Source organism: Macaca thibetana, chromosome 10 (genome assembly GCF_024542745.1).
Source record: "Macaca thibetana thibetana isolate TM-01 chromosome 10, ASM2454274v1, whole genome shotgun sequence".
NCBI lineage: Eukaryota > Metazoa > Chordata > Mammalia > Primates > Cercopithecidae > Macaca > Macaca thibetana.
The window spans coordinates 54139511-54165314 of record NC_065587.1 but is presented as its reverse complement, the minus strand read 5'-3'; the positions used below and the strand labels follow the sequence as shown (position 1 = coordinate 54165314).

The 25804-nt window shown below is 50.4% G+C and overlaps 3 protein-coding genes across 4 annotated transcripts in view; 2 read left to right on the top strand and 1 right to left on the bottom strand.

Moving 5' to 3' along the window:
• The window catches only part of DNTTIP1 (deoxynucleotidyltransferase terminal interacting protein 1), a 505046-nt gene extending 500548 nt beyond the window's left edge, over positions 1-4498 (top strand). The window contains exons 12-14 of the mRNA XM_050806548.1: positions 2198-2269; positions 3965-4020; positions 4137-4498. Coding sequence (XP_050662505.1) covers positions 2198-2269; positions 3965-4020; positions 4137-4275 — 267 coding nt within the window. The 3' untranslated portion in view covers positions 4276-4498. The remainder of the gene's footprint in view (positions 1-2197; positions 2270-3964; positions 4021-4136) is intronic.
• A 1189-nt stretch (positions 4499-5687) lies between these two features.
• UBE2C (ubiquitin conjugating enzyme E2 C) lies at positions 5688-9775 on the top strand. Of its 2 annotated transcripts, none has more exons than XM_050806589.1 (6): positions 5688-5902; positions 6543-6570; positions 7394-7480; positions 8223-8427; positions 8533-8592; positions 9524-9775. In XM_050806589.1, the coding sequence occupies exons 1-6, from the start codon at positions 5802-5804 to the stop codon at positions 9580-9582; spliced, it is 540 nt and encodes a 179-aa protein (XP_050662546.1). In that variant the 5' UTR covers positions 5688-5801; the 3' UTR covers positions 9583-9775. The 2 variants fall into 2 exon arrangements, with proteins under 2 accessions (XP_050662546.1, XP_050662547.1); XM_050806590.1 differs by lacking the exon at positions 8223-8427 and adding an exon at positions 8072-8222 and having other exon boundaries at positions 5737-5902.
• Positions 9776-17053: 7278 nt separating this feature from the next.
• On the bottom strand, positions 17054-21276 carry TNNC2 (troponin C2, fast skeletal type). Its single transcript, XM_050806597.1, has 6 exons — positions 21070-21276; positions 18615-18666; positions 18335-18478; positions 18132-18246; positions 17830-17966; positions 17054-17218 (listed from the first exon to the last, which is right to left on the bottom strand). Exons 1-6 carry the CDS (start codon positions 21070-21072, stop codon positions 17187-17189), a joined length of 483 nt encoding a protein of 160 aa, XP_050662554.1. The 5' UTR covers positions 21073-21276; the 3' UTR covers positions 17054-17186.
• Between the last annotated feature and the right edge of the window lie 4528 nt (positions 21277-25804).

Here is a 25804-nt window from a genome sequence, read left to right as displayed (position 1 = left end):
CTAACAGAGAGTGTAGTAAAGCACTCAGCATAATGCCTGGCACATAGTAAGGGCTCAATAAATGTTAACCATTATTATCATAGTTTCCCAATTCTAAAATCCACCATTTGTAATAAACTCCGAACCCACACTCTCATTACCAGTGGTTATTACCTCTCATTTTAATCTTTCCAGTCCAATAACTGGAGGGAAAATTTTTTGTTGTTTCACTTTACAATTTTTTTTTTTTTTAATGGGACAGGGTCTCCCTCTGTCACCCAGGCTGGAGTGCTACGGCACAATCTCGGTGCACTGCAACCTCCGTCTCCCAGGTTCAAGCAATTCTTCTGACTCAGCCTCCCGAGTAGCTGGGATTACAGGCACCCGCCACCACACCCAGCTAATTTTTATATTTTTAGTAGAAATGAGTTTTCACCGTGTTAGCCAGGCTGGTCTCAAACTCCTGACCTCAAATGATCCACAGCTTCAGCCTCCCAAAGTGCTGGGATTACAGACATGAGCCACTGCACCTGGCCCAACTTTACAATTCTCTATTAGTGATTATAAGTATCTTTTCAGTCATTTAGAATCTATTTGTATTTCTTCTGTAAGCTGCCTGTTACATCTTTTGCCCATTTTTCTGTCCTTCAGAAGCCATTATTCAAATTCTTTTCCTTTTTTAAATGTTTTGATTATAGAAATAATATATAAACCCACTCCTGTTGTAAAAAGATTCAGACAATACACAGGAGGTAATAGCAAAACACAGTTTCTTGACCAGGTGCAGTGACTCATGCCTGTAATCCCAGCACTTTGGGAGCCCAAGGCGGGCGGGTCACCTGAGGTCAGGAGTTCAAGACCACCCTGGCCAACATGGCAAAACCACATCTCTACTAAAAGTACAAAAATTAGCCAGGCATGGTGGTATAGTCCTGTAGTTCCTAGCTACTCTACTCGGGAGGCTGAGGCAGGAGAATTGCCTAAACCCACGAGGCAGAGGTTGCAGTGAGCCGAGATCACGCCACTGCACTCCAACCTAGGTGACAGAGCGATACTCTGTCTCAAAAAAAAAAAAAAAAAAAAATCAGCGTCCCTTCACTCCTCAAATTTTTTATTTTTTAAGGCACTTAAATTCTGGTTTCTAGGCGCCCAACCTAGAAACCAGAATTTAAGCCTTATTTGGGCTGAGCACGGTGGCTCATACCTGTAATCCCAACAGTTTGGAAGGCTGAGGCAGGTGGATTAGTTGAGACCAAGAGTTCAAAACCAGCCTGGCCAACATGGTGAAACCCTGTCTCTACTAAAAATATAAAAGTCAGCTGGGTGTGGTGGCACATGCCTGTAATCCCAGCTACTCAGGAGGCTAAAGCAGAAGAATAGCTTGGACCCAGGAGGCAGAGGTTGTATTGAGCCAAGATTATACCACTGCACTCTAGCCTGAATGACAGAGTGAGACTCCGTCTCAATAAATAAACAACTGGGCGCAGTGGCTCACACCTGTAATCCCAACACTTTGGGAGGCCAAGGCAGGCAGATCACCTGAGGTTGGGAGTTCAAGACCAGCCTGAACAACATGGAGAAACCCCGTCTCTACTAAAAATACAAAATTAGCCAGGTGTGGTGGCGCATGCCTGTTGTCTCAGCTACTTGGGAGGCTGAGGCAGGAGAATCAATCGCTTGAACTTGGGAGGCGGATGTTGTGGTGAACCGAGATCATTCCATTGCACTCCAGCCTGGGCAACAAGAGTGAAACTCCATCTCAATAAATAAATGAACAAACAAACCTCATTTGTAACTCCAAAATTGAGTTCTTAACCATGATGCTATTATGCATCTGACAGTACATGAGGTGTCCTGATTTTTGTTTTATTATGGTCACTGTAATAATTACAGGCGTTACAAGCCACCTCAGTTCATTTTTTAAAAGAGAAAGCTCTAAAGTAATAGTTATCAGTCCCACCAGTTGCCCAGGGTGCTTTGTTTTGAGAAGGGAGTGAGGATTGGGAGTATACTAAGTCTCTGGGAATTGGGTCCCATGGTCTGCCCTCTGGGTTTGGCTCAGCTTTCTCTGAAGAGATTAGTGAGCCCTCTAAGTCCACCACGCTAGGAGACAAGAACTTTTGGTAAGAGCTGCTCAAGGGCCAAGAGTATGCTCTGGGACCAAATGAGAAGAGCCCCTTACCCGAGGCTAATTCTCTTATAACTTCATCCCTTACAGTATGCAGCTGACCCCCAGGACAAGCACTGGCTGGCTGAGCAGCATCACATGCGGGCAACAGGGGGCAAGATGGTAAGCAGTATTCACTTGTGCCACTGCCAGCGACCCACCCCACCTGGAAACCAGGATTTTGGCTGTAGGTGACAGCTTACCTCCAAATCTGACTCCCAAAGCCTGACCAGTGTGTGAGAAGAGAGACTTATAGGCCCATTTCTTCATGCTGAAGAGCAAATTGTAATCTTCAGGTTCCCTTCCCTATCCCCTAGATCTCCCTTCCGCCCCCTCACACTTTCTCCTCATGCCTCCAAGATCACATATTTGGATATTATTAGCTGTCCATGGGAATAGCAGGTATAAGACACACAATACTACTTTTCCCCACTATTGCACCCATTGATAGACTTCACTCATTGATCACTCTTCCACCAGACACAGCTATAGAATCTTTTCTCAAACCAGTACTCGAGGCCGCAACCCTTGGCAGTAGGAGTTAGCAATGAAATGTGTTTGCACACCTGGCAGCCCCCTCCAGATTTACCTCTACTTAAAGAGTTCTCAGATCATATGAAACAGCAACCTTAGGAAAATCATCATTGCATGTGTTCAAAAACTAGTGTTGAGGGCTTTGTCCATCACACACAATGTCCCCCACCTGAGGACTCACTCCCTCCCACCACAGGTACTGCTCCTTTTAGAATCTAAGTGTCTTACAAAATGATATGCCATCTCCTTTCTGCCAGTGAGAGCTACCTTTGATTTTATTGTACCACTCTATGCCTATGCTTTACTTCAAAAAAGATTTAAGCTCCATGTACATAAAATATAACATAACATAAATAAGAAATAGATGGTAGGGGGTGGGGGCAGGACCTAAAATTAAGCCACCAGTAAAACTAGTTCTTTAAAAAAAAAAAAAAAAAAAAAAAAGTGTTTTTTTTATTGCTGACCTGGGAGACCTGTGCACTTCTACAGATGCTGGCAAATTCAGCTCTAGGCTCCGCTCATGGACACCTGATCTGTTATGGTTCATAGTGCCCATAAGATGTAGATAAATTACTCGAGGGATACACAATTATTCCTGACCCTAACATTAAAAAGTCTCCCACAGAAGACTTTCTAATGTGATGAACAACTCTTTCTATATGTTAAGTTCACAAAAGGGCCCTCACCCACTGTAGACCGAGGCATTGTGACAAAGCATTTCTACAGGCCTCAGTACAATACAGGCCAATTACTAGACAGCAGGGCAGTTTACCATGTTTTCCATTTTGCCACAAATTCAAAACCAAGTTATCTTTGTCCTCAGAGGGAGCACATGGTTTCCTCTTCCTGATTTCCTATTTCCATGTATATTTTGCTGGTTTTCTTGCCATTTTGTTATAACCCACCTTGGGTCCTTTTGTACACTTGATCTTAACCAAAAGGTGTAGGAGTAATGGTGGATCCCTTTTTTTTTTCTTTATTTTCTTTTTTTTATTTTTACTTTTCACATCATTCAAGAGAGAAATGGGTCCTTTTTTAAAAGAGGAGGCTATAAATAAGTCACCAGTCCCTACTCTCCCATCCATAAAGCATCTACTGTAGTAAAAGATTGTCTCAAGGAACCATTCCCATCTCTCCCCACTTACTCTTCCCTACTAAATTGTAAACCGCATCCCCCCTCTTCCACCTAGTAGCAGGCCTTACGTTAAGCAGATGTTTAATGAAGTGTTACTGAGTTGGAGTGAAATGAATCGCAATGATCCCTCTCCCTTGCTCCTGCCTCAGGCCTACCTCCTCATCGAGGAAGACATCCGGGACCTTGCGGCCAGTGATGACTACAGGTAAAACCAGTGGGTCTCCTGCCCCTTCTCCTCTCCCTGCCTCAAAGTAGGCCCTAGAATGAGGCAGGGCCTATGTCCTCACTTCCCCCAACTTCCCTCTTCAATGTCTGTTCCAGAGGATGCCTGGATCTGAAGCTAGAAGAATTGAAATCCTTTGTCCTACCCTCCTGGATGGTGGAGAAGATGAGAAAGTATATGGAGACACTACGGACAGAGAATGAGCATCGTGCTGTTGAAGCACCTCCACAGACCTGAGGCCAGGTGCCCTGGCCACACTTGGCAGCCCTCCTCCAAAGCCCTCTTCTTCACACGGCTGAGGCCACCGCTGGGACTGCTCCTAGATGGATCTCAGCGGCATTAAGCTGTGCCTGAGCGAGTTTGTAGTGACTCACTGCAGAGCACCCCCAGACTGGCATGTGGTTCTATATTTGTAAAATTATTGGGATAAGAAACAATTAAACAGTTTGTAATTAACACAGATGGTCAACCTGTACCTTGCAGGAACTGACAGAACATCAAGGGCTCTAGAAGTGGATGTAGGAAAAAAGGACAAGATAACCCTCACCCATAACAGTATAGAGCCAGGCTTGATGAGACCAAGCTGGGAGCACCATGTACCTTCCCCATTTGTAGTTTCTTTACCCGGCTAATTTAAGGACGTGGCAGAATGTGGTGGAGTTTGATGACAGATCATGTGAAAAACAGAGTTGGCTTTTATTGCTCCCATTTTACAGGTTAAGGTACTAAAGGACCTGCCCCAAGGTCACACACTACCCATTGGAGAGGTAGGATATACAGGATATGAACCTGTGTTATTGGGGTTGTTTGTTTGAAGACAGTCTTGCTCTGTTGCCTAGGCTAGAGTGCAGCCTCTGGCTCAAGCGATTCTCCTGCCTCAGCCTCAGCCTCTCCAGTAGCTGGGACTACAGGTTCGTGCCACCTCACCAGCCTTTTTTTTTTTTCCCCCCCCCCCCCCCCTTAAGTAGAGACAGGCCTCCCTATATTGTTGCTCAGGCTGGTCTCGAACTCCTGGATTCAAGCGATCCTCCTGCCTGAGCCTTCCAAAGTGTTTGGGATTACAGACGTGAGCCACAGCGCAGGGCCTGAAGCAATGCTGTCTTTTTTTTTTTTTTTTTTTTTTTTTTTTTTTTTTTTTTTTCCTGTCATCTCTGCGGAGATGTATGAACCTATGTTTTCTAATAGGGAGCCTGCTGCTCTGGCCATCAGCCTTTAGTTTTTCCCCTCGCTGGGATTTTCACATACTTAGGACTCAGCAAAGATGCCCCGGCGATTATAATTGTGGGGAGGAGCAGAGGTTTCCGGTTAGGGGGAAGGGTACCAGTGCCGCAGGATTGGAGGCACTCCCTTCCCGAGGGAGATCGGATCAAGGCTGGGTGTGCCGGCTGTTCCCAAGCGGAGTAAGGCGTGTAGCCTTAAGGAGGGGTTCGTCCCACATGGACGTTTTCTTGGCCCTTTAATGGTTAGCGTTTTCCAAAGGCCACCAATCCGCTACGGATTCGTTAGTTAATGGCAGCCCGTCTACCAATCGGCTGTCAGAAGCGAATCCTGCCGCCCAATAGTGGTGCGCCGGTGGGTAGGTCTAGCAGTGGAGCAGCGACAGAGCGCTCCGGCGCGTCCCATTGGCTGGATCAAACCCAAGCGAGTCACTGATTGGTCGACGCCCCCAGAGGGTTACAATTCAAACGCGGGCGGGCGGGCCCGCAGCCCTGCAGTTGCAGTCGTGTTCTCCGAGTTCCTGTCTCTCTGCCAACGCCGCCCGGATGGCTTCCCAAAACCGCGACCCGGCAGCCACTAGCGTCACCGCCGCCCGTAAAGGAGCCGAGCCGAGCGGGGGCGCCGCCCGGGGTCCCGTGGGCAAAAGGTGGGTGACGCGGCGTACCACTCGCTGGGCCTGCCATGCCCTAGGCATTGGGACCCAGAGCAAAGATTTCTAGGACCACCCCCGTCCCACCTCCTGGAGCGGGAGATAATGCGGGTGCAGGAGAACACACCAGGAGCTCGGGGCCTGGCATTCCCCTGGGCATGGGTGCCGAGGGCGGAGACTTCCGGGACTCCCACCTCCTTGAGCGGGTGAGATTTGAGAGACAGGGGACACGCCAGGAGCCCAGACCGTTCTTTGAGATTCTCCCGAAGGAGGATGGGAGGGTAGGGGCGCTGCCAGTCTCCTTCCCGGGTGAGCCTAGATGAAGACGCGCAAGGACCCTCGTATTTGGCGGAGACAGGGGAAGGGAGAAGTTGACTCGGGCAAGGAAGAGATGCCAAAGCCTGGGGAATTAAGAACATGCCAGAATCATCCCGAGGGAGTCTGGAATTAGGGAGGGTGAGGACTCGCTAGGGTCGTCCTGTGGATCTGGTGAGTGTACCCTGAGCTGAGCCTGACCTTGACGAAATGGGGAGCCTCCATGACGGCTCCCCGTGAGAGATTCAAATGGGAGAAGATGCACCATCTGGAGCCCTGGCCCATCCAGACTCCCAGTTAACCCCGAATGCTCTTTTTGCAGGCTACAGCAGGAGCTGATGACCCTCATGGTGAGTGACTAAGTACCCAGAACCCCAGCCTTCCACCCAATTTTCAGTAGCCTCCTTTCCTCCGTCAGCTTTTTTGCTAGACATAGGGGTAAAATATAAATGTAATTTGCTCCCCCCTGGGAAGAAGTTCATACACCCCACCTACACCATTTCTTCCAGCAGTCCCTCCTCCCAGCTCCATCCCCCCCACATGAAGTTATCTCTAAAACACTTCCCTGAAGTCATACAAGACCCTCCCTGTCCAGTGTGTCCCTACTTCCTGGCCCCAACCAAGCTTTACCCACACCCAACTCCCCACCCTTCTTGGTATTTCTAGCTTATGAATTTGGTTGCTTTATTTTGGATCAGAGTGTGATGAGATTAAGGGGAGGCCGGGCACGGTGGCTCACGCCTTATAATCCCAACATTTTCGGAGGCTAAGGTGGGTGGATCACTTGAGGTCAGGAGTTCAAGACCAGCCTGGCCAACATTGCAAAACCCTATCTCTACTAAAAATATAAAAATTAGCCAGGCATGGTGGTGCATGCCTGTAATTCCAGCTACTCGGGCGGCTGAGGCACGAGAATCCTTTGAACCGTGGTGACAGAGGTTGCAGTGAGCTGAGCGCACTATTATACTCCAGCCTGGGCCACAGAGCGAGTGTGTGTGTGTGTCTGTAGAGATGGGGTAACCCCATCTATATCTCTCATATGTGTGTGTGTATATATATATGCGTGTGTGTGTGTGAGATAATGCATATATGATTAAGGGGAAAGCTCACCCACTGACTTTTGCTGTGCCCGAAAGTGTACTCCACATTCCAGCAAATGTGTTTCCTCCCCAGATGTCTGGCGATAAAGGGATTTCTGCCTTCCCTGAATCAGACAACCTTTTCAAATGGGTAGGGACCATCCATGGAGCAGCTGGAACAGTAAGTGTAGGGCTGGGATGGGTGAGTGAGTCTGGGGAAAGGTGGGAGGTGAGATCCCAGTGAGAGCTCTGCTTCAAACCTTTGGTGGAACAAGACACTCCAGCTGTGACTGTTCACATTCTCTGAGCCATGTGGCCTTGTTCTTTCCCTCTGCACAATAAGAGGGTGGGTTTGAAGCAGGGCTGTCTATCTTAGATGTTTTTAGGGGGCCAGACAGCAAGGAAATGGATGGAGTGAGGACTCTGGCCAACAGGAGAGCACAGCTTCCCATTGCTGCAGATCAGGTTTAAGATGAGTCAGGAGTCCAAACCTGTGCCAACTCTCCTAATTTTTACATATTAGCAACTAATATTCTAATTGAAATAAAGCACAGAATGCCAATTTTCAATCCTTAGACCAAAGAATCACTGATGTCTCCACCAGATAAGAGGAAAGCATCAGGCTAGGCACGGTGGCTCACACCTGTAATCCCAGCATTTTGGGAGGCTGAGGCAGGCAGATCACATGAACCCAGGAGTTCGAGACTGGCCTGGGAAACATGGTGAAACCCTGTCTCTAAAATAAAAATTAAAATAAAAAAACTTGTAAAAGGCAGTGGGGAGCATCAGAACCAGCTCAACAGCGTGTCTACTGTCTGCTCCCAGAGAAACTCGGGGTTCTAGCACGCCCCTTGTGTGGGGCTTGGGTTGGGATAGGAGGCTGCTGCTGGAGCTTACTCTGCGTCTATTTCTCCAAATGCCAGGTATATGAAGACCTGAGGTATAAGCTCTCACTAGAATTCCCCAGTGGCTACCCTTACAATGCGCCCACGGTGAAATTCCTCACACCCTGCTACCACCCCAATGTGGACACCCAGGGTAACATATGCCTGGACATCCTGAAGGACAAGTGGTCTGCCCTATATGACGTCAGGACCATTCTGCTCTCCATCCAGAGCCTTCTAGGAGGTGACTTTAGAGACCACCCCCTCCCCTCATGCAACTTGGGAACCTCTCCGGACTTCCCGGGGTCAGCCCCTTCTACCCCCTTGACCTCTTTCTCTCCACCCACAGAACCCAACATTGATAGTCCCTTGAACACTCATGCTGCCGAGCTCTGGAAAAACCCCACAGGTGAGTCCTCAGTCCTTCAGCCCAGGGTGATCCCTCCCCCAACCTTCAAAGGCTCCTTCAAACAAAAGGAGCCCAGTGAGTTGGGACCGGGTTGGTTGGGGCAGGGTGGAGTATTGGCAGCAACCCACTTCTGCTTCTGCCCCAGTGCTCCTGTTTGCTATAAAATAGCAATTATTTTATAGCAGAATAAAAATTTTTGGCTGTAAGTAATTTTGGGAAATTGTTGGGGAGGCCAAGGCAGGAGGATAGCTTGAGGCCAGGAATTCGAGGTTACAGTGGACTGTGATCACAGTACTGCTCTCCACCCCAGACAACAGAGTGAGACCCTGTCTCAAAAAGGGGGAAGGTGGGATTAACCTCTTCCATATTAATGCAGGTTAAGAGGTTGCTTAGTAGAGTGCCGTGCCTGTGCGCGCCAGTCTCGCTGGAAGCAAGCCGTTCCAGGAGAGCTGCTGGATGGGCAGTGCAGGGAGAAAGCCTGGCTGGGAAACCACCCCCTCCTTCTCCACCTCCTCCCACCTTTGCATCCCTGGTCAAACTGCCTTTTGCCCACCTTAATTAACTCATCCTGGGCCAGGCACAGTGGCTCATGCCTGTAATCCCAGCATCCGGGGAGACCAAGGCGGGTGGATCACATGAGGTCAGGAGTTTGAGACCAGCCTGGCCAACAGGGTGAAACCCGGTCTCCACTAAATACAAAAAAATTAACCGGGTATGGTGGTGGGCACCTGTAGGCCCAGCTACTCTGGAGGCTGAGGCAGGAGAATCACTTGAATCTAGGAAGCAGAGGTTACAGTGAGCAGACATCGTGCTACTGCACTCCAGCTTGGTCAACAGAGTGAGGCTCCATCTCAAAAACAATAGTAATAAATAGTAAAGATGAACTCATCCTGTCTCCATCACTCACTGAGACCTGCCTGTTCTCTTCTAGCTTTTAAGAAGTACCTGCAAGAAACCTACTCAAAGCAGGTCACCAGCCAGGAGCCCTGACCCAGGCTGCCCAGCCTGTCCTTGTGTTGTCTTCTTAATTTTTCCTTAGATGGTCTGTCCTTTTTGTGATTTCTGTATAGGACTCTGTATCTTGAGCTGTGGTATTATTTTTGTTTTGTTTTTGTCTTTTAAATTAAGCCTCGGTTGAGCCCTTGTGATGTATATTAAATAAATGCATTTTGGTCCTTTTTTAGACAAGTCGTTGCCTTGTAGTTACACTAGGGTAGGAGGTACTCAGGGTAGGCAGAGGTGGAACTTAAGGATGTGGGGCCAAGCAGTGAGGTGACAAGGATTTATTCCCTTGTACTTTATTTTATGACTCTGCATCTGTTTCTTCATCTATAAAATGAGTGTCACAATGATACTTCCTGTCTATGGAGTCGGTGATGTGTACCAGCAATGTTACTGAATGTTGGAGTTCCCTCAGCTGTGTTGCAGATGAGGCTGAGCCAGACCTTAGGCTGAAACCTCCTATAGCTGTAGAAGGAACAAGCGTGTGTGTTGGGGAGGATCCCACCACACAGCCACCCCATGTTCTGTCCTGAAGAATGCTCAGGTCACCCTAAGCAGGTCCAGGGCCTGGGGAGACAGCCAGGAAAAAGCCCCTTCCTTTGGAGGACTCTCAGGTCTGAGCTCTGGTCTCCAGACTCTAGCCCAAGTCCCCTGTGGAGCTCCACCTCCAAGGGGGCACAGTCACCTCCTGCTGTATATCCCCCAGCAAGCCCCCAGCCCCTTGGGCTGCCTCGTTTCCCTGGCCTGATGAAGTCTCCAGCCTCTGAGCCCCTAGGAGGAAACCCCTGCTGACCAGCTGGGTCCCCGCAAGGGTCGGCAGGTGGAAGAGTAGGTTGAAGTGATAGCCCCTTCTCCCCACCCCCCGCAAAGCCCTTCAGGAAGATCTCCAAAGTAGATAAGCAGCACCCAGATGTGCTCCAGCCTTGCACCCAACTCCTTCAGGTCTGTTAGCAGCCGGTTGGTTGTGCAAGCCTGAAGCGGGGAGGGGTTGGGATTGGAAGTTAGGTCCCTTCATGTCTACAGTTGTGCTCTTAGGTCTCTCCTCTTGGGTTTTTTCTTAATCTAACATGCATACAAATACACTTGGGATCTTTTTTTTTTTTTTTTTGAGATGGAGTCTGGCTCTGTCGCCCAGGCTGGAGTGCAGTGGCGCTATCTCGGCTCACTGCAAGCTCCGCCTCCCGGGTTTACGCCATTCTCCTGCCTCAGCCTCCCGAGTAGCTGGGACTACAGGCGCCCGCCACCTCGCCCGGCTAGTTTTTTTGTATTTTTAGTAGAGACGGGGTTTCATTGTGTTAGCCAGGATGGTCTCGATCTCCTGACCTCGTGATCCGCCCGTCTCGGCCTCCCAAAGTGCTGGGATTACAGGCTTGAGCCACCGCGCCCGGCCTACACTTGGGATCTTGTAAAATTAAAATATTTTCGGTAGGTGTGAAGTGGAGCCTAAGATCCAGTCTGTTTATTTATTTTGGTTTCTAAATAGTTTCCAAGTGATGTCATTGCTGTGGTCTAGTTAAGAACAAAATTTAGAGCAATGTTCTTAGAATGTGGTCCTTCCAGCAGCACCAGCAGCACCTGGAACTTGTTAGGCTAATTCTTGACCCCAAACTGCCCTCCAGGTTCTGAAGGTCTCCCAGGGTTGAAAATCACTAGGTTAGCGGATACTGGAGAAAACCAGAGCTCAGAGCCTGGCACTAAATTAGTCAACAAATGCTGGCCAGGGCTGGGTGTGGTGGCTCACTGCCTGTAATCCTAGCACTTTGGGAGGCGGAGGCAGGAGGATTGCTTGAACTTAAGAATTCAAGACCAGCCTGGGCAACACAGTGAGACCCCCATCTCAAATAATAAATTTTAAGAGAAAAATAAATGCTGGCCGGGCTTGGTGGTTCACATCAGCAATCTCAAGATCTTGGGAGGCCAAGATTGGAGGATCACTTGGGGCCAGAAATTCAAGGTTATAGTAAGCTGTGATTGTACCACTGCACTCCAGCCTAGGCAGCAGAGTAAGACCTTATCTCTGAAAGAAATGTTTCAAATGCTAACTGTGGTGGATGTGTTTTTGTCTGCCATGTGGTCCTTGGTCATGGTGTTTGGTACCCTAGATGGCCACATGGCCTGCCCTAGGCCAGTCACAGGTCTAAACTGTAGTTCAGATTCAATTGGTGTTCTCTGAAATTAATCACTGAGAGAGAGTAAAGTTATTTTACTAATGAGGTTGCTGAAAGAGAAGGGAATCGGTCTCAGCTGCTGGGGGAGCCCCGCTACAGACAGAAGAAAACTAAGCAGAGACCAACAGCTGGGAGCTGGAGAGACGACATTAGCTGAGACTCTGGCCTCCAGTTCATGCTTTGCCATCCCAGTTCAATGAACCAACAAATCCCTTTTTGGTTTAAGTCCGTTTTATTTAGATTTCTGGCACTTGCAACAAAAAAAAGCCTGGTCAGGAAGTATTTGAATTTCTGATTATTATGATTCCCATTTTATTGAATTCCTGCAAGATAAAGGCCCTCTGCTTGGGGGACTGGGGAATAAGTGCCATACAGCCCAGTGATTAAGAGCTCAGACCAGTCTGGTCATGGTGGCTCATGCCTGTAATCCCAGCACTTTGGGAGGCTGCAGTGGGTGGATCACCTGAGGTCAGGAGTTTGAGACCAGCCTGGCCAAAATGATGAAACCCTGTTTCTACTAAAAATACAAAAAATCGGCCAGGCATGGTGGCGAGTACCTGTAATCCCAGCTACTCAGGAGGCTGAGGCAGGAGAATCGCTTGAAGCTGGGAGGCGGAGATTGCTGTGAGCCAAATCACCCATTGCACTCCAGTCGGCAACGAGAGCAAGACTCCATCTCCAAAAGAAAAAAAGGCTCAGACCAGGTAAGCAGAACTGTTTCAGGATCCTGGCTCTGCCTCCATTTGCCCGTAAACATGTAGACAGTTACATTTATTTAACCTCTCGGTAAAATGAAAATACTAGCACCTACCTCATAAGACAGTGGAAGGACCTTAGAACAATGCCTGGTAGATAGTAAGCACTCAATAAAGGTTGGGTGCTGAACTCACATATAGCCAGGAAAGTTCATAGGTGGAGCACCCAATAGAATAGGAGGGTCAAGGAAAGGTTTTTGGAGAAGGGAATTGAGACCTGAGGGAGATGCACATTCCTTGGATAGCAAGTTCAGGAGTATGTAAGGAGAGGAATACACAGCTGAGAGTGGTGGCTCATGCTTATAATCCCAGCATTTTGCAAGTCCAAGGCAGGCGGATTAGCTGAGCTCAGGAGTTCAAGACCACCCTTGCCAACATGGTGAAACCTCGTCTCTTAAAAACATAAAAATTGCCGGGCGCGGTGGCTCAAGCCTGTAATCCCAGCACTTTGGGAGGCCGAGGCGGGTGGATCACGAGGTCAGGAGATCGAGACTATCCTGGCTAACATGGTGAAACCCCGTCTCTACTAAAAATACAAAAAAATAGCCGGGCGTGGTGGCGCGCCTGTAGTCCCAGCTACTTGGGAGGCTGAGGCGGGAGAATGGCGTGAACCCGGGAGGCGGAGTTTGCAGTGAGCCGAGATCACGCCACTGCACTCCAGCCTGGGAGACACAGCGAGACTCCGTCTCAAAAAAAAAAAAAAAAAAAAATAAAAATTAGCCGGGCATGTGGCGCCTGTAGTCCCAACTACTTGGGAGGCTGAGGTGGGAGAACTGCTTGAACTTGGGAGGCAGCGGTTGCAGTGAGCTGAGATCACGCCACTGCTCTCCAGCCTGGCTGACAAACGCAAAACTCAAAACTCTGTCTCAAAAAAAAAAAAAAAAAAGAAGAGTAAAGGATGGGGAAGTCACATAGACATCAGGTCATGATAGGCTGGAAGGCCATATTAAGATACTTGGGCTAGCCTGGGTAACAAAGTGAGACCCCATCTCTACAAAAAATAACTAGGGGCTGGGGGAGGATCCCTTGCGCCTAGGAGTTCAAGGCCTCAGTGAGCTATGATTGTGCCCCTGCACTTCAGCCTGTGTGACAGGGAGATTCAGTTTCTTAAAAAAAAAAAAACTTGGACTTTATCTTGAGGCGAAGCAAGCTTAAGCAGGGCAGTGACATGATCAGATTTGTTTTTATGTATTTTTTGAGATGGAGTTTCACTCTTGTTGCCCAGGCTGGAGTGCAATGGTGCAATATCGGTTCACTGCAACCTCTGGCTCCTGGGTTCAAGTGATTCTCCTGCCTCAGCCTCCCAAGTAGCTGGAATTACAGGCATGCGCTACCACGCCCGGCTAATTTTGTATTTTTAGTAGGGACGGGGTTTCACCATGTTGGTCAGGCTGGTCTCAAACTCCCAACCTCAGATGATCCACCCGCTTTGGCCTCCCAAAGTGCTGGGATTACAGGCATGAGCCACCACGCCCGGCCTATGTTATTTTTTAAGACAGAGTCTCACTCTGTCACCCAGGCTGGAGTGTAGTGGCGCAGTCTTGGCTCACCGCAACCTCCACCTCTTGGGTTCCAGCAATTCTCCTGCCTCAGCCTCCCAAGTAGCTAAGATTACAGGCGTGTGTCTGGCTAATTTTTATATTTTTAGTAGAGAGGAGGTTTTTTCATGTTGGCCAGGCTGGTCTCAAACTCCTGACCTCAAGTGATCCGCCTGCCTCGGCCTCCCAAAGTGCTGGGATTACAGGTGTGAGCCATGGCACCCGGCCTCCATCTCTATTTTAAAATATGTATATAATTCAAAAAAAAAAAAAGATATTCAGGTAGAACCAATAACAGATGGCATCGGAGTTAAGAGCCTTGCTCCTGTGCAAACCACATAGTGCACGGCGATACTACCTAGGTTATTATCTGGGTGTCTGTGTACTTCACCTCCCTAGGCCTTAGTTTTCCAACTGTAAAGTGGAGAAAGCAACATCTGCCTCTAGGGATGTTATGTGAGTGAATGAGACAATGTCCATAAGGCACAGTATACAGTAGGCACTCAGTAAATAGTCATGTTTACCAAACCCCAGCACTGATCCTGGCTGTAAATAAAAACAGAAAAACATGAATAGGACAAAAGAGGAAGAAGAGAAAAAGACAGATGGAGAGAAAGAACTAAAGCAATGAGCAAGGTGACAATAGAGGCTGGGCTTGGTGGCTCATGCCTATAACCCCAACATTTTGGGAGGCCAAAGTGAGAGGATTCTTTGAGCTCAGGAGTTTGAGACCAGCCTGGGTAACATAGTGAGATTCCATCTCTGCTAAAAATAACAAAAACTAGTGGGGGGTCACCCATTTGTAGTCCCAGCTACTCGGGAGGCTGAGACAGGAGGATGGCTTGAGCCCAGGAGGTCAAGGCTGCAGTGAGCTGTGATCACCTACTGTATTCCAGCCTGGGCAACAGAGCGAGACCCGTCTCATTTAAAAAACAAAACAGGGCTGGGCGAGTTGGGTCAAGCCTGTAATCCCAGCACTTTGGGAGGCCAAGGAGGGTGGATCACGAGGTCAGGGGATCAAGACCATCCTGGCTAACACGGTGAAATCTCGACTCTACTAAAAATACAAAAAAAATTAGCCGGGCGTGGTGGCAGGTGCCTTGTAGTCCTGGTTACTCAGGAGGCTGAGGCAGGAGAAAGGCGTGAACCCAGGAGGCGAAAAAAACAGGCCAGGCATGGTGGCTCATGTCTGTAATCCCAGCACTTTGGGAGGCTGAGGCAGGCAGATCACCTGAGGTCAGGAGCTCAAGACCAGCCTGGCCAACATGGCGAAACCTGGTCTCTACTAAAAATACAAAAATTAGCCAGGCATGGTGGTGGGCGCATGTAATCCGAGCTATTCAAGAGGCTAAGGCAGGAGAATCGCTTGAACCCAGGAGGTGGAGGTTGCAGTGAACCAAGATTGTGCCACTGCACCCCAGCCTGGGTGACAAGAGCAAAACTCTGTTAAAAAGAAAAAAAAAAAAATGCTTGCTATGTGCCAGGCACTGCTATAAGCACTTTGCACACACTAACTTCTCACAACCCTGTGTGTACTATCATTATCCCCATTTTACAGGTGAGAAAACTGAGGCACAGAGTGGTTTAGTTTGTCACAGGCAGTGAGCACTCACACTCAGGCATTCTGTCTCTAAAGCTAAACTACCCCCTACACTTAATTAGCTGTGATCTGATACCTGTTGTATACAAATCACTACAGCAGCAAATAGCCAGTGAGGGGAGGGTTCAAGGGAAGAGATGGTATCTGAGCTGGGTCTTGTAGGTTGAAGAATCTGCCAGCTTATAAGAAAGACAAGGGCATTCCAGGGAGGGCAAACAACATGTGCAAAGTACCAAGGGCTTGAAAATGTACTCCAGGTCCATATCAGGAATAAATTGCCCAGTGTGGCTGTGGAAAGAAAGAGAGGGGCCGGGCGCGGTGGCTCACGCCTGTAATCCCAGCACTTTGGGAGGCCGAGGCGGGCGGATCACGAGGTCAGGAGATCGAGACCATCCTGGCTAACACGGTGAAACCCCGTCTCTACTAAAAATGCAAAAAATTAGCCGGGCGAGGCGGCGGGCGCCTGTAGTCCCAGCTACTCGGGAGGCTGAGGCAGGAGAATGGCGTGAACCCGGAAGGCGGAGCTTGCAGTGAGCCGAGATCGCGCCACTGCACTCCAGCCCGGGCGACAGAGCGAGACTCCGTCTCAAAAAAAAAAAAAAAAAAAAGAGAGGGAGGGAGGGAAGGAATTTGGATCTCATTCTAGAAGCAGTGAGGAGCACCGAACTACTTTCAATGGGGCAGTGGCCAGGTCAGATACTTTAGCTCACTGGTGCTGATGGCCCTCTGTAGAGTGCACTGGCTGAGACCGGGTGGAGGCAGAGATCTGGGGTCAAATGATGAGATCAGAATCTCCTTAGTGAGTGCCTCCACCCTCCCCTACCACCACCAGTACAAAGCGAGGATTAAGCACTTGGAAGAAAAGAGGAAGTAAAAGGTCAAGCAGAAACAATGCTACCTGGCATGGATGGGCACCTACTCCCCCTCTCCCCAGCTAGGGAGCCTGCAGAAGGTGGCAGCTATGACAACATCTAAGATGCCAACATTCCAGAAAAGAAGGACGGTGGGGAAGTGAGGGAGCTTCCCAGCTCCCCAGGGTTCTAGCCTCTCCCACCCCCTCACCCTACCTGCAGTCCCGGGACCCCTCCCTCCGCAGTCTGCCGGCTCACCCTGACTCAACTCCAAGCCCCTGCAGCCTCCTGGAGCCACCACTGCCCCGTCCGTCAAGCTGCGCACACCTAGCGCCAGCTGTCGGGAGCCAGCCGTGAACCCGCAGAGCCTGCCTCCGGCTCCAGGGCCCAGCTCCCTTCCGCATCTCGCTGCTCCCAAATCCCGCAGCTCCGACAGCCTCTCCCGGGATCCCTGAGGGTGCTCCAGGTGGTGCCAGCTGGGATGGCGCCCTGGACCGCAACCTTTGAGACCCACTGTTCCCAGCTTTCCCCCCATTCAGGCCACGAGTTTTGGAACATTTGCTTTTATTCCTTGCAGACAAAGACCCACAAGGGGCCGTGCCTCCCTGGTGGGGACCCGGCAGGGCGGAGTTCCCACACCCTAGGGACACGTGATCTTGGTGGAGGCGACTGACCACTCCTTACTGCACGCCCTCCATCATCTTCAGGAACTCTGTGGGAAAGGAGAGGGAGAGGGTCAGGGGTCCCACTGGGGACGCAGAGGCCAGGCCAGGGCTCCAGCCACACAGAGGGGATGACTTTTTTTTGTTTTTGTTAAGACACAGTCTCGCTCTGTCGCCAAGGTCGCCAAGGTCTGTTGCCCAGGCTAGAGTGCAGTGAGTGGCACAATCATAGCTCATTGCAGCCTCAATCTCCTGGGCTCAAGCAATCCTCCCACCTAAGCCCCTGGAGCAACTGTGACCACAGGCACATACCACCACGCCCGCCTTTTTATTTTATTTGTTGTAAAGACAGGGTCTCACTATGTTGCCCAGGATGGTCTCGAAACTCCTGGCCTCAAGCAATCCTCCCGCTTCATCCTCCCAAAGTTCCAGGATTTTACAGTCCTGAGCCACCACGCCCCCACTGCCTGGTCATTAATTGATAAACTGCACAGAGTCGTGGGTGCTTCTATACCCGCCCCCAGGAGACTAGGGGAACTTTTGAAGTTATGCCCAGCCCAACCCACAAGGCCAAAGACACTGCACGGGAGCCAGGCACCAGTGCTCGCCGTCCCCTGTGGCTCCCACCCACTCTTCCCAAGCTCCCGTGGCCCTCCCTCACCGTCGAAGTCAATGCGGCCGTCATTGTTCTTGTCTCCGTCTTTCATCAGAGATTCGATCTCCTCGTCCGTCACGTGCTCCCCAGAGGCCCTGAAAATCTCAGCCAGCTCCTCCGGGTCGATGTAGCCATCTGCATTCCTTCAGGTCCAAGGGTCAGGGCAGAGCTTAGGGCCAGGGCGAGCTGCCCTGGCCACCACACTCGACGCCCCCTGCTTCCGCACCCCCAACCCGGGGAACCCTCCAGCGCTGCCGGCAGGCTTTGACTGCTCAGCCCCTCCCTCGGCTCCCAGGCCCCCAGCGCACCTGTCGAAGATGCGGAAGCACTCGGCCAGCTCCTCCTCGCTCTTCCCCTTCGCGTCCTCTTTCATCTGGCGCACCATCATGACCAAGAACTCCTCGAAGTCGATGGTGCCGCTGCCTGCGGGGAGCAGGTGGTGGACTGAGCCTGAGCCCAGCCACTGCCGCCTTTCCCCACCATCCCCTGCCTCCGAGGGACACCCACTCACCGTCCTCATCCACCTCCTCGATGATGGCGTCCAGCTCCTCCTTGGTGGGTGTCTGGCCCAGCATCCTCATCACCGTGCCCAACTCCTTGACGCTGATGTCCCCACCACCATCAGCATCAAACATGTCAAAGGCAGCCTTGAACTCTGCACGGGAGGGCAGAGGGCAGAGGTGAGGCCAGCTGGACTGTCAGCCTCACATCTACCCCCCCAACCCTGCCCAGAGGCCAACATGTCCCCAGCATACATCCACCCAGCCCCCAGCCTGCTGCGCCTCACTCACCAGCGATCATCTCCTCGCTGAGGTAGGACCTGGCCTCAGCCTGCTGGTCCGTCTGCAGGAGACACAGAGAAAGTCTGAGCTGAAGAGGCAGCCCCAGGGCAGTTGCACACCTGAACCCCATTCTTCCCAACCCTCACTCTCTCAGCGCTTCTTGGTCCTCCAAAAGAACAACTTCAAACTTGCCACATAATTGTGTGCCCGCACAGCACCCAATCACAGTTTTGTTTTGCCTTGCTCTGTCACACAGGCTGGAGTGCAGTAGTGTGATCATAGCTCACTGCAGCCTCAACCTCCTAGGCTCAAGCAGTCGTCCTGCCTCAGCCTCCTGAGTAGCTGGGACTATAGTGTACACCATGCCTGACTAATTTTTTTAAGTTTTTGTAGAGACAGAGTCCCACTATATTACACAGGCTTGTTTTGAACTTCTGGGCTCGAGTGATCCTCTCACCACAGCCTCCCAAATTGCTAGGACTACAGGCTTGAGTTACTGTGCCCAGCTTCTGACCCCAGTTTTTGTTTTTGTTTTTTGTTTTTGTGACAGAGTCTCACCCTGTCGCCCAGGCTGGAGTACAATGGCGTGATCTCGGCTTACTGCAACCTCCACCTCCCGGGTTCAAGCGATTCTCCTGCCTCAGCCTCCCAAGTAGCTGGGATTACAGGCATGCGCCAACACGCCCAGCTAATTTTTGTATTTTTAGTAGAGACGGGGTTTCACCATGTTGGCCAGGCTGGTCTTGAACTCCTGACTTCAGGTGATCCACCCACCTTGGCTTCCCAAAGTGTTGGGATTACAGGCATGAGCCACCATGGCTGGCCTGACCCCAGTTTTTTTGTTTGTTTTGTTTTGTTTTTGAGACAGAGTTTTGCTCTTGTTGCCCAGGCTGCAGTGCAATGGCACAATCTCAGCTCACCACAACTGCAACCCCCGCCTCCCAGGTTCAAGCGATTCTTCTCCCTCAGCCTCCCGAGTAGCTGGGATTACAGGCATGCACAACAATGCCCAGCTAATTTTGTATTTTTAGTAGAGATGAGGTTTCTCCATGTTGGTCAGGCTGGTCTTGAACTCCCGACCTTAAGTGATCTGCCCGCCTCGGCTTCCCAAAGTGATGGGATTACAGGCGTGAGCCACCACATGTGGCCTGTGACCCCAGTTTTGAGAAAAAGAGAGGAGACAACAAATTAAGCCCAAGGCCTTCTCACTTGTCAATTGAAGGCCAAGTCAGGAACCCCCCAGTGACCTTAGGCAAGTCACTTAGCATGCATTCATCTTTTCTCTGTAGCTTTTCAGGGATGAGATATCAGGGGTGTGAAAGGGTTTTGTAAAGGCTAGCACCATTCCAGCACTATTTTCCAGTTTTCTGTAGCTCCTAGTGGTGCCCGGTACTTTAATTGTTGCTCAATAAAATGTTTGTTCTCAAATAAATAATAATGCAACACAAAGTTATTGAGTACTTGCTGCACGTCAGGCCGCAGATCAGGCACTGGGACCACCAAGAAGAGACAGAGGACACATCATCCCGCCCCTCAGAGAACTGGCAGAGTCGGAGACTGTAAGCTTCCTTCTTAGGATTCAGTCATTGGAGAAAAGGCCCCTCATGTTGGGCCGAATGTGATGGAGGCCTTGACCTGAAAGTGAGATATCTGCGGGGGTTTCCAGGTCATACCCAAGCCAGGCCATCTGGGCCAGAGGCTTTGGATTGAGGCTGGCAGTGAGGACGGGGTGAGGCTTCCAAGGAGCTCTTCAGCCGGCTGGCTGCCGGCCCTCCTCCTTCTCCCCCTCCTTCCTCTCCTCCTCTTTCCCTGTGCCAGGAGGGCAGGCTATTTTTAGTCAGGCATGGGCAACAGCAGCTGGCCTCCGGGATCTAGTTACTCCTTGAAGTGAAGTGGGCAGGGGGATCTCAGACGAAAACAACAGCTCCAAATCAGAACCCCTCTCTAGGAGAGCAGAGTCTCTCTAACTCTGGTCTGTCATCTTCTGCCCCTTCCCATCATCCTCAGGGCTCCCAGAGCCCTGCATCTGAGCAGGCCCCACACCCTGCCCACCTCCTGTCTTCTGGATGAGGCTTTCTTCTCTCCATGATGATAGGAGGGTTTGCCAGGCTTCTGGCTCACCCCTGCCACTGGCCTGCTGGGTGACTCACTCTGACCCCTCAGAGTCCCCACTGTGTGAAGGAAACAAGCTAAGAGCTCCTCACAGGTCTACGAATGACACTGCTGGAAGTTTCCGAAGGTGAGTAGGCAGTCAGCAAGCCTTGAGGATCCATCTCTGGAATATCCCAGCCCTCCCCTTTCAAGAAAAGTCAAAGGCCTTCCTTTAAGACACCTGGGTTCCAGGAACCTCCATGCTCCAACCTCAAACATCCCAGTTACTGCCCCACAAAGCACTGAGGTCTGGCCTGAAAGAGGTCCAGAGTGCTCCCGCAAGTAAAGGCACAAAGTTCCCTCTTGTCCTTACCATGGTTGCTGGTGACCAGGACTCCTCTGCTGCAGGTCACCTCCTTTGCACTCCGCCACCCAAAGATGCCCTGGCCTGCTCTAGCCCCCGGGATTTGTAGGGGCACCCTCCCCTCCCACCTCCCTGCTCCCCAGCACTGGAGACCCTGCCCAATCAGATCCTGGGGTCAGCGAGCCCCACCCCTCCCACAGTCTGAACCCATTACCTAATTTAGCCAAGGGCCCTTGCAGAGAAATTTAAGCCTCCAAGCAGGTGGCAGGCCTTGACGTCCTAGATTCTTGTGAGGAAGTCCCGCCCTGTTCCACCGCCTTGGAGTCCCCCCGACCAAGGAAACACACTAGCTCCAAGATGGTAAGGACTATCAGAGTAGTAAAGAGTGAGGCAGCATGGTAAAATGGGGAGAGTACAAGCCTTGAAGTCCAAAACCCAAGATCCAAGGCCAGCCTCTGCGAGCTGTGTGACCTTGGGCAGGTAGCAGTGCCTCTCTGAGTCATTTCTTCATCTGTGGGAATGGACCTCTCTGTGGGGTCTCCCTCACAGAGAGAACATGGTAAATGGGAACCCAGGTATAAGTCACCTAGCTTGTGCCGGGTACACAGCGTTGATGCTTGGCAAGAGGAATGTCTTGTCTTTGAACCATGGTAAGGGGCAGGGGATAGAAGGAGGGGAAAGTGACAGCTAGGCCACTGTTTACTGAACCCCCACAATGTGCCACACACTGTGCTAAGCATTTTAACATGATCTCATCTAGTGCTCCTCCTATGAGATAGCAACTACTATTATCTCCATTTGACTGCAGAGATTTGTAAATCATAAAGGTCTATACTCACTCTGTCACCAAGGCTGATGTGCAGTGGTACTATTATAGCTCACTGCAGCCTCGATCTCCTGGGCTCAAGTGATCCTCCCACCTCAGCCTCCCGAGTAGCTGGGACTAGCAGTGCGCCACCACCCCTGGCTTTTTTTGTTTTCCTTTTTTGTATTTTTTGTAGAGATGGGGTTTCACCATGTTGCCCAGGCTGGTCTCGAACTCCTAGGCTCAAGGCATCCTTGAATCCTTGGCCTCCCGAAGTACTAGAATTACAGGCATGAGGCACCATGCCCACCCATGTTGATGATTCTTATTATTAATCCCGACTGGAAGGAAGTTGGGACAGACAGTCCTTGGGGGACCTGTCTAGATGGAAAAATGTATGGAGGGATGGAGGAGAGGAGGATGTGCATTTGGAGGAGAAATAATCATTGAAAGCAAAGATCCTTCTCTCAAAGTTACCTTCTCCATGGAAAGGGTGTTTGGATTCACTTTTTTGGGGTAAGGAGTAGGCAAGGGAAGGTTATTTAAGTGGTAAAGGGGTAGCTGGCCCCTTCCTAGAGCTCAGTGAAGACATCTGGTCATCTGGGGAGTAAAGGGGTGGGCAAAGCAAGTCCAGAGGGAACCCACCCTGAGAATCCACAAGGTAAAGGCTGGGCACTGGGGAGTAGGCAAGACTTGTGGACAGTGACTACGTCGACAGAAAGAGCACCAAGACAACCGATAGCAGGCTCTGGGGCCAGGAAATGGGGGCTGGACACCAAGGAATGCAGATGGACAGTGACAACTGGGCTGCCCCCTTCCCCTATATATAGACATTCCCAAGGAGAGCTCGGCAGGGCTGGGCCAAGCTAAATAAGGCCTCCCCCAGGCAGGCAGAGTGCCAAAGCCTGAGACCCAAGGAATTCCAATTTAGTTTTTGGTTTTTTTTTTTTCTTTTGAGACAGAGTCTCACTCTGTCACCCAGGCTGGAGTGCAGTGGCGCCATCTCAGCTCACTGTAACCTCCGCCTCCTGGGTTCAAGTGATTCTCCTGCCTCAGCCTCCCAAGTAGCTGGAATTACAGGCATGAGCCACCATGCCCAGCTAATTTTTTTTTTTTTTTTTTTTTTGAGACGGAGTTTTGATTTTGTTGCCCAGGCTGGAGTGCAATGGTGCGATCTCGGCTCGCCACAACCTCCGCCTCCTGGGTTCAAGCGATTCTCCTGCCTCAGCCTCCCGAGTAGCTGGAATTACAGGCATGAGACACCATGCCCAGCTAATTCTGTATTTTTAATAGAGACAGGGTTTCTCCATGTTGGTCAAGCTGGTCTCAAACTCCTGACCTCAGGTGATCCGCCCACCTCGGCCTCCCAAAGTACTGGGATTACAGGTGTGAGCCACCACACTTGGCCAATTTTTGTATTTTTCATAGAGACAAGGTTTCATCGGCCAGGCGTGGTGGCTCACACCTGTAATTCCACCACTTTGGGAGGCCGAGGCGGGTGGATCACGAGGTCAGGAGATCGAGACCATCCTGGCTAAAATGAGGAAACCCCGTCTCTACTAAAAATACAAAAAATTAGCTGGGCATGGTGGTGGGCGCCTGTAGTCCCAGCTACTCGGGAGGCTGAGGCAGGAGAATGGCGTGAACCCGGGAGGCGGAACTTGCAGTGAGCCGAGATTGAGCCACTGCACACCAGCCTGGGCAACAGAGCAAGACTCCGTCTCAAAAAAAAAAAAAAAAAAGGTTTCATCATGTTGGCCAGACTGGTCTCGAACTCCTGACCTCAGCCTCCTAAAGTGCTGGGATTACAGGTGTGAGTCACCGAGCCCGGCTTTTGTTCTCTTGTTTATTCAGGGGAATAGATAAGTCCCAAATTGCTTATGTGGCCAAGCAGGGTCCCACTGGCACTTCTAATCTCCTTCCTCCTCCCCTCCACATCGTGTTGCTGTCTGCTCTGATCAGACTTTAAAATACTGCTCTAGGCTGGGCGCGGTGGCTCATGCCTGTAATCCCAGCATTTTGGGAGGTCGAGGCTGGCGGATCACGAGGTCAGGAGTTTGAGACCATCCTGGCCAGCATGGTGAAACCCTGTCTGTACTAAAAATACAAAAAATTGCTGCCAGGCGTGGTGGTGGGCACCTGTAGTCCCAGCTACTCAGGAGGCTGAGGCAGAAGAATCACTTGAACTCAGCAGGTGAAGGTTGCAGTGAGCCACTGCAGTCATGCCACTGCACTCCAGCCTGGGTGACAGAGGGAGATTGCATCTCAAAAAAAAAAAAAAAAAAAAAAAAAAAAGACTGCTCTAAACACCACCTTTTATGAACCTTCAGGCCTTTGCACATGCTGTTTTTTTTCTGCCAGAAACTCCCATCTTTCCTCTCTTCATCTGTCTACTTCCCCTATCATCTTTCTCAGCTCTAACATCACTTCCTTGGGGATGCTTCCTCCCGCTATGTCCAGGCCAGGGAGTCCAAGGTGATCTCCAGTAGTTTCCTCAATCACAGCACTGAGCACGCCTTATGATCACAACCCATTCTATGTTCTACAGATCATCACATTTCCCAGTGCTTAGCATTTGCCACGTAGCAGGAGTTCAACAGATATTATATTCTACATAAGAATAACCGAACTGGATGGTATTTAGTTCAATATAAGGGGGAACTTCCTAATAGTCATAGTTGAACAATAATGGGAACAGGCAGCCTCAGGAGGTAATGAGCTCCCTGTCACTGAATATACCCAAGCAGGAGATAGATGACCATTTCTCAGGGAGGCTGTAAGGAGAGATCCATACAGAGTTTAAAAATGGGGACAGTGGGCCGGGCGCGGTGGCTCAAGCCTGTAATCCCAGCACTTTGGGAGGCCGAGACGGGCGGATCACGAGGTCAGGAGATCGAGACCATCCTGGCTAAAATGGTGAAACCCCGTCTCTACTAAAAAAAAAAATACAAAAAACTAGCCGGGTGAGGCGGCGGGCGCCTGTAGTCCCAGCTACTCGGGAGGCTGAGGCAGGAGAATGGCCTGAACCCAGGAGGCAGAGCTTGCAGTGAGCTGAGATCCGGCCACTGTACTCCAGCCTGGGCAACAGAGCAAGACTCCGTCTCAAAAAAAAAAAAAATAAATAAAAAATAAAAAAATGGGGACAGTGGCTCACACTTTTAATCCTAGCACTTTGGGAGGCTGAGGCAGGTGGATCTCTTGAGCCCAGGAGTTCGATACCAGCCTGGGCAACATGGCAACATACCAGCCTGCTTCCCATAAAAAAATTAAAATAAAACAAAGAATGGTGGATGGTGGCTCATGCTTGTAATCCCAGCACTTTGGGAGGCAGAGGTAGGAGGATCTCTTCAGGCCAGGAGTTCAAGATCAGTCTTGGCAACATGCAACCCCACCTTTACAAAAAATAAAATATTAGCCAGGCATGGTGGCACATATCTGTAGTCCCAGATGCTTGGGAGGCTGAGGTGGGAGAATCACTTGAGCCCAGGAGTTTGAGGCTGCAGTGAGCTATGATCGCACCACTGCACTCCAGCCTCACAACAGAGTGAGACTCTGTCTCTGAAAGAGGCCAGGTGCGGTGGCTCATGTCTGTAATCCCAGCACTTTGGGAGGCTGAGGCAGGCGGATCATTTGAGGTCAGGAGTTCGAGACTAGCCTGGCCAACATGGTGAAACCCCATCTCTACTAAATATACAAAAATTAGCTGGGTGTGGTGGCACACACCTGTAATTCCAGCTACTCAGGAGGCTAAGGCAGGAAAATCGCTTGAACCCAGGAGATGGAAGTTGCAGTGAGCCAAGAGTGTGCCACTGGACTCCAGCCTGGGTGACAGAGTGAGACTCTGTCTCAAAAAAAAAATAAATACATAAAAATAAAAAGGAAGAAGAAAGAAGCAGAAAGAGGAAGAAGGAAGCAAAAAGAAGAAGAAATAATAATAGT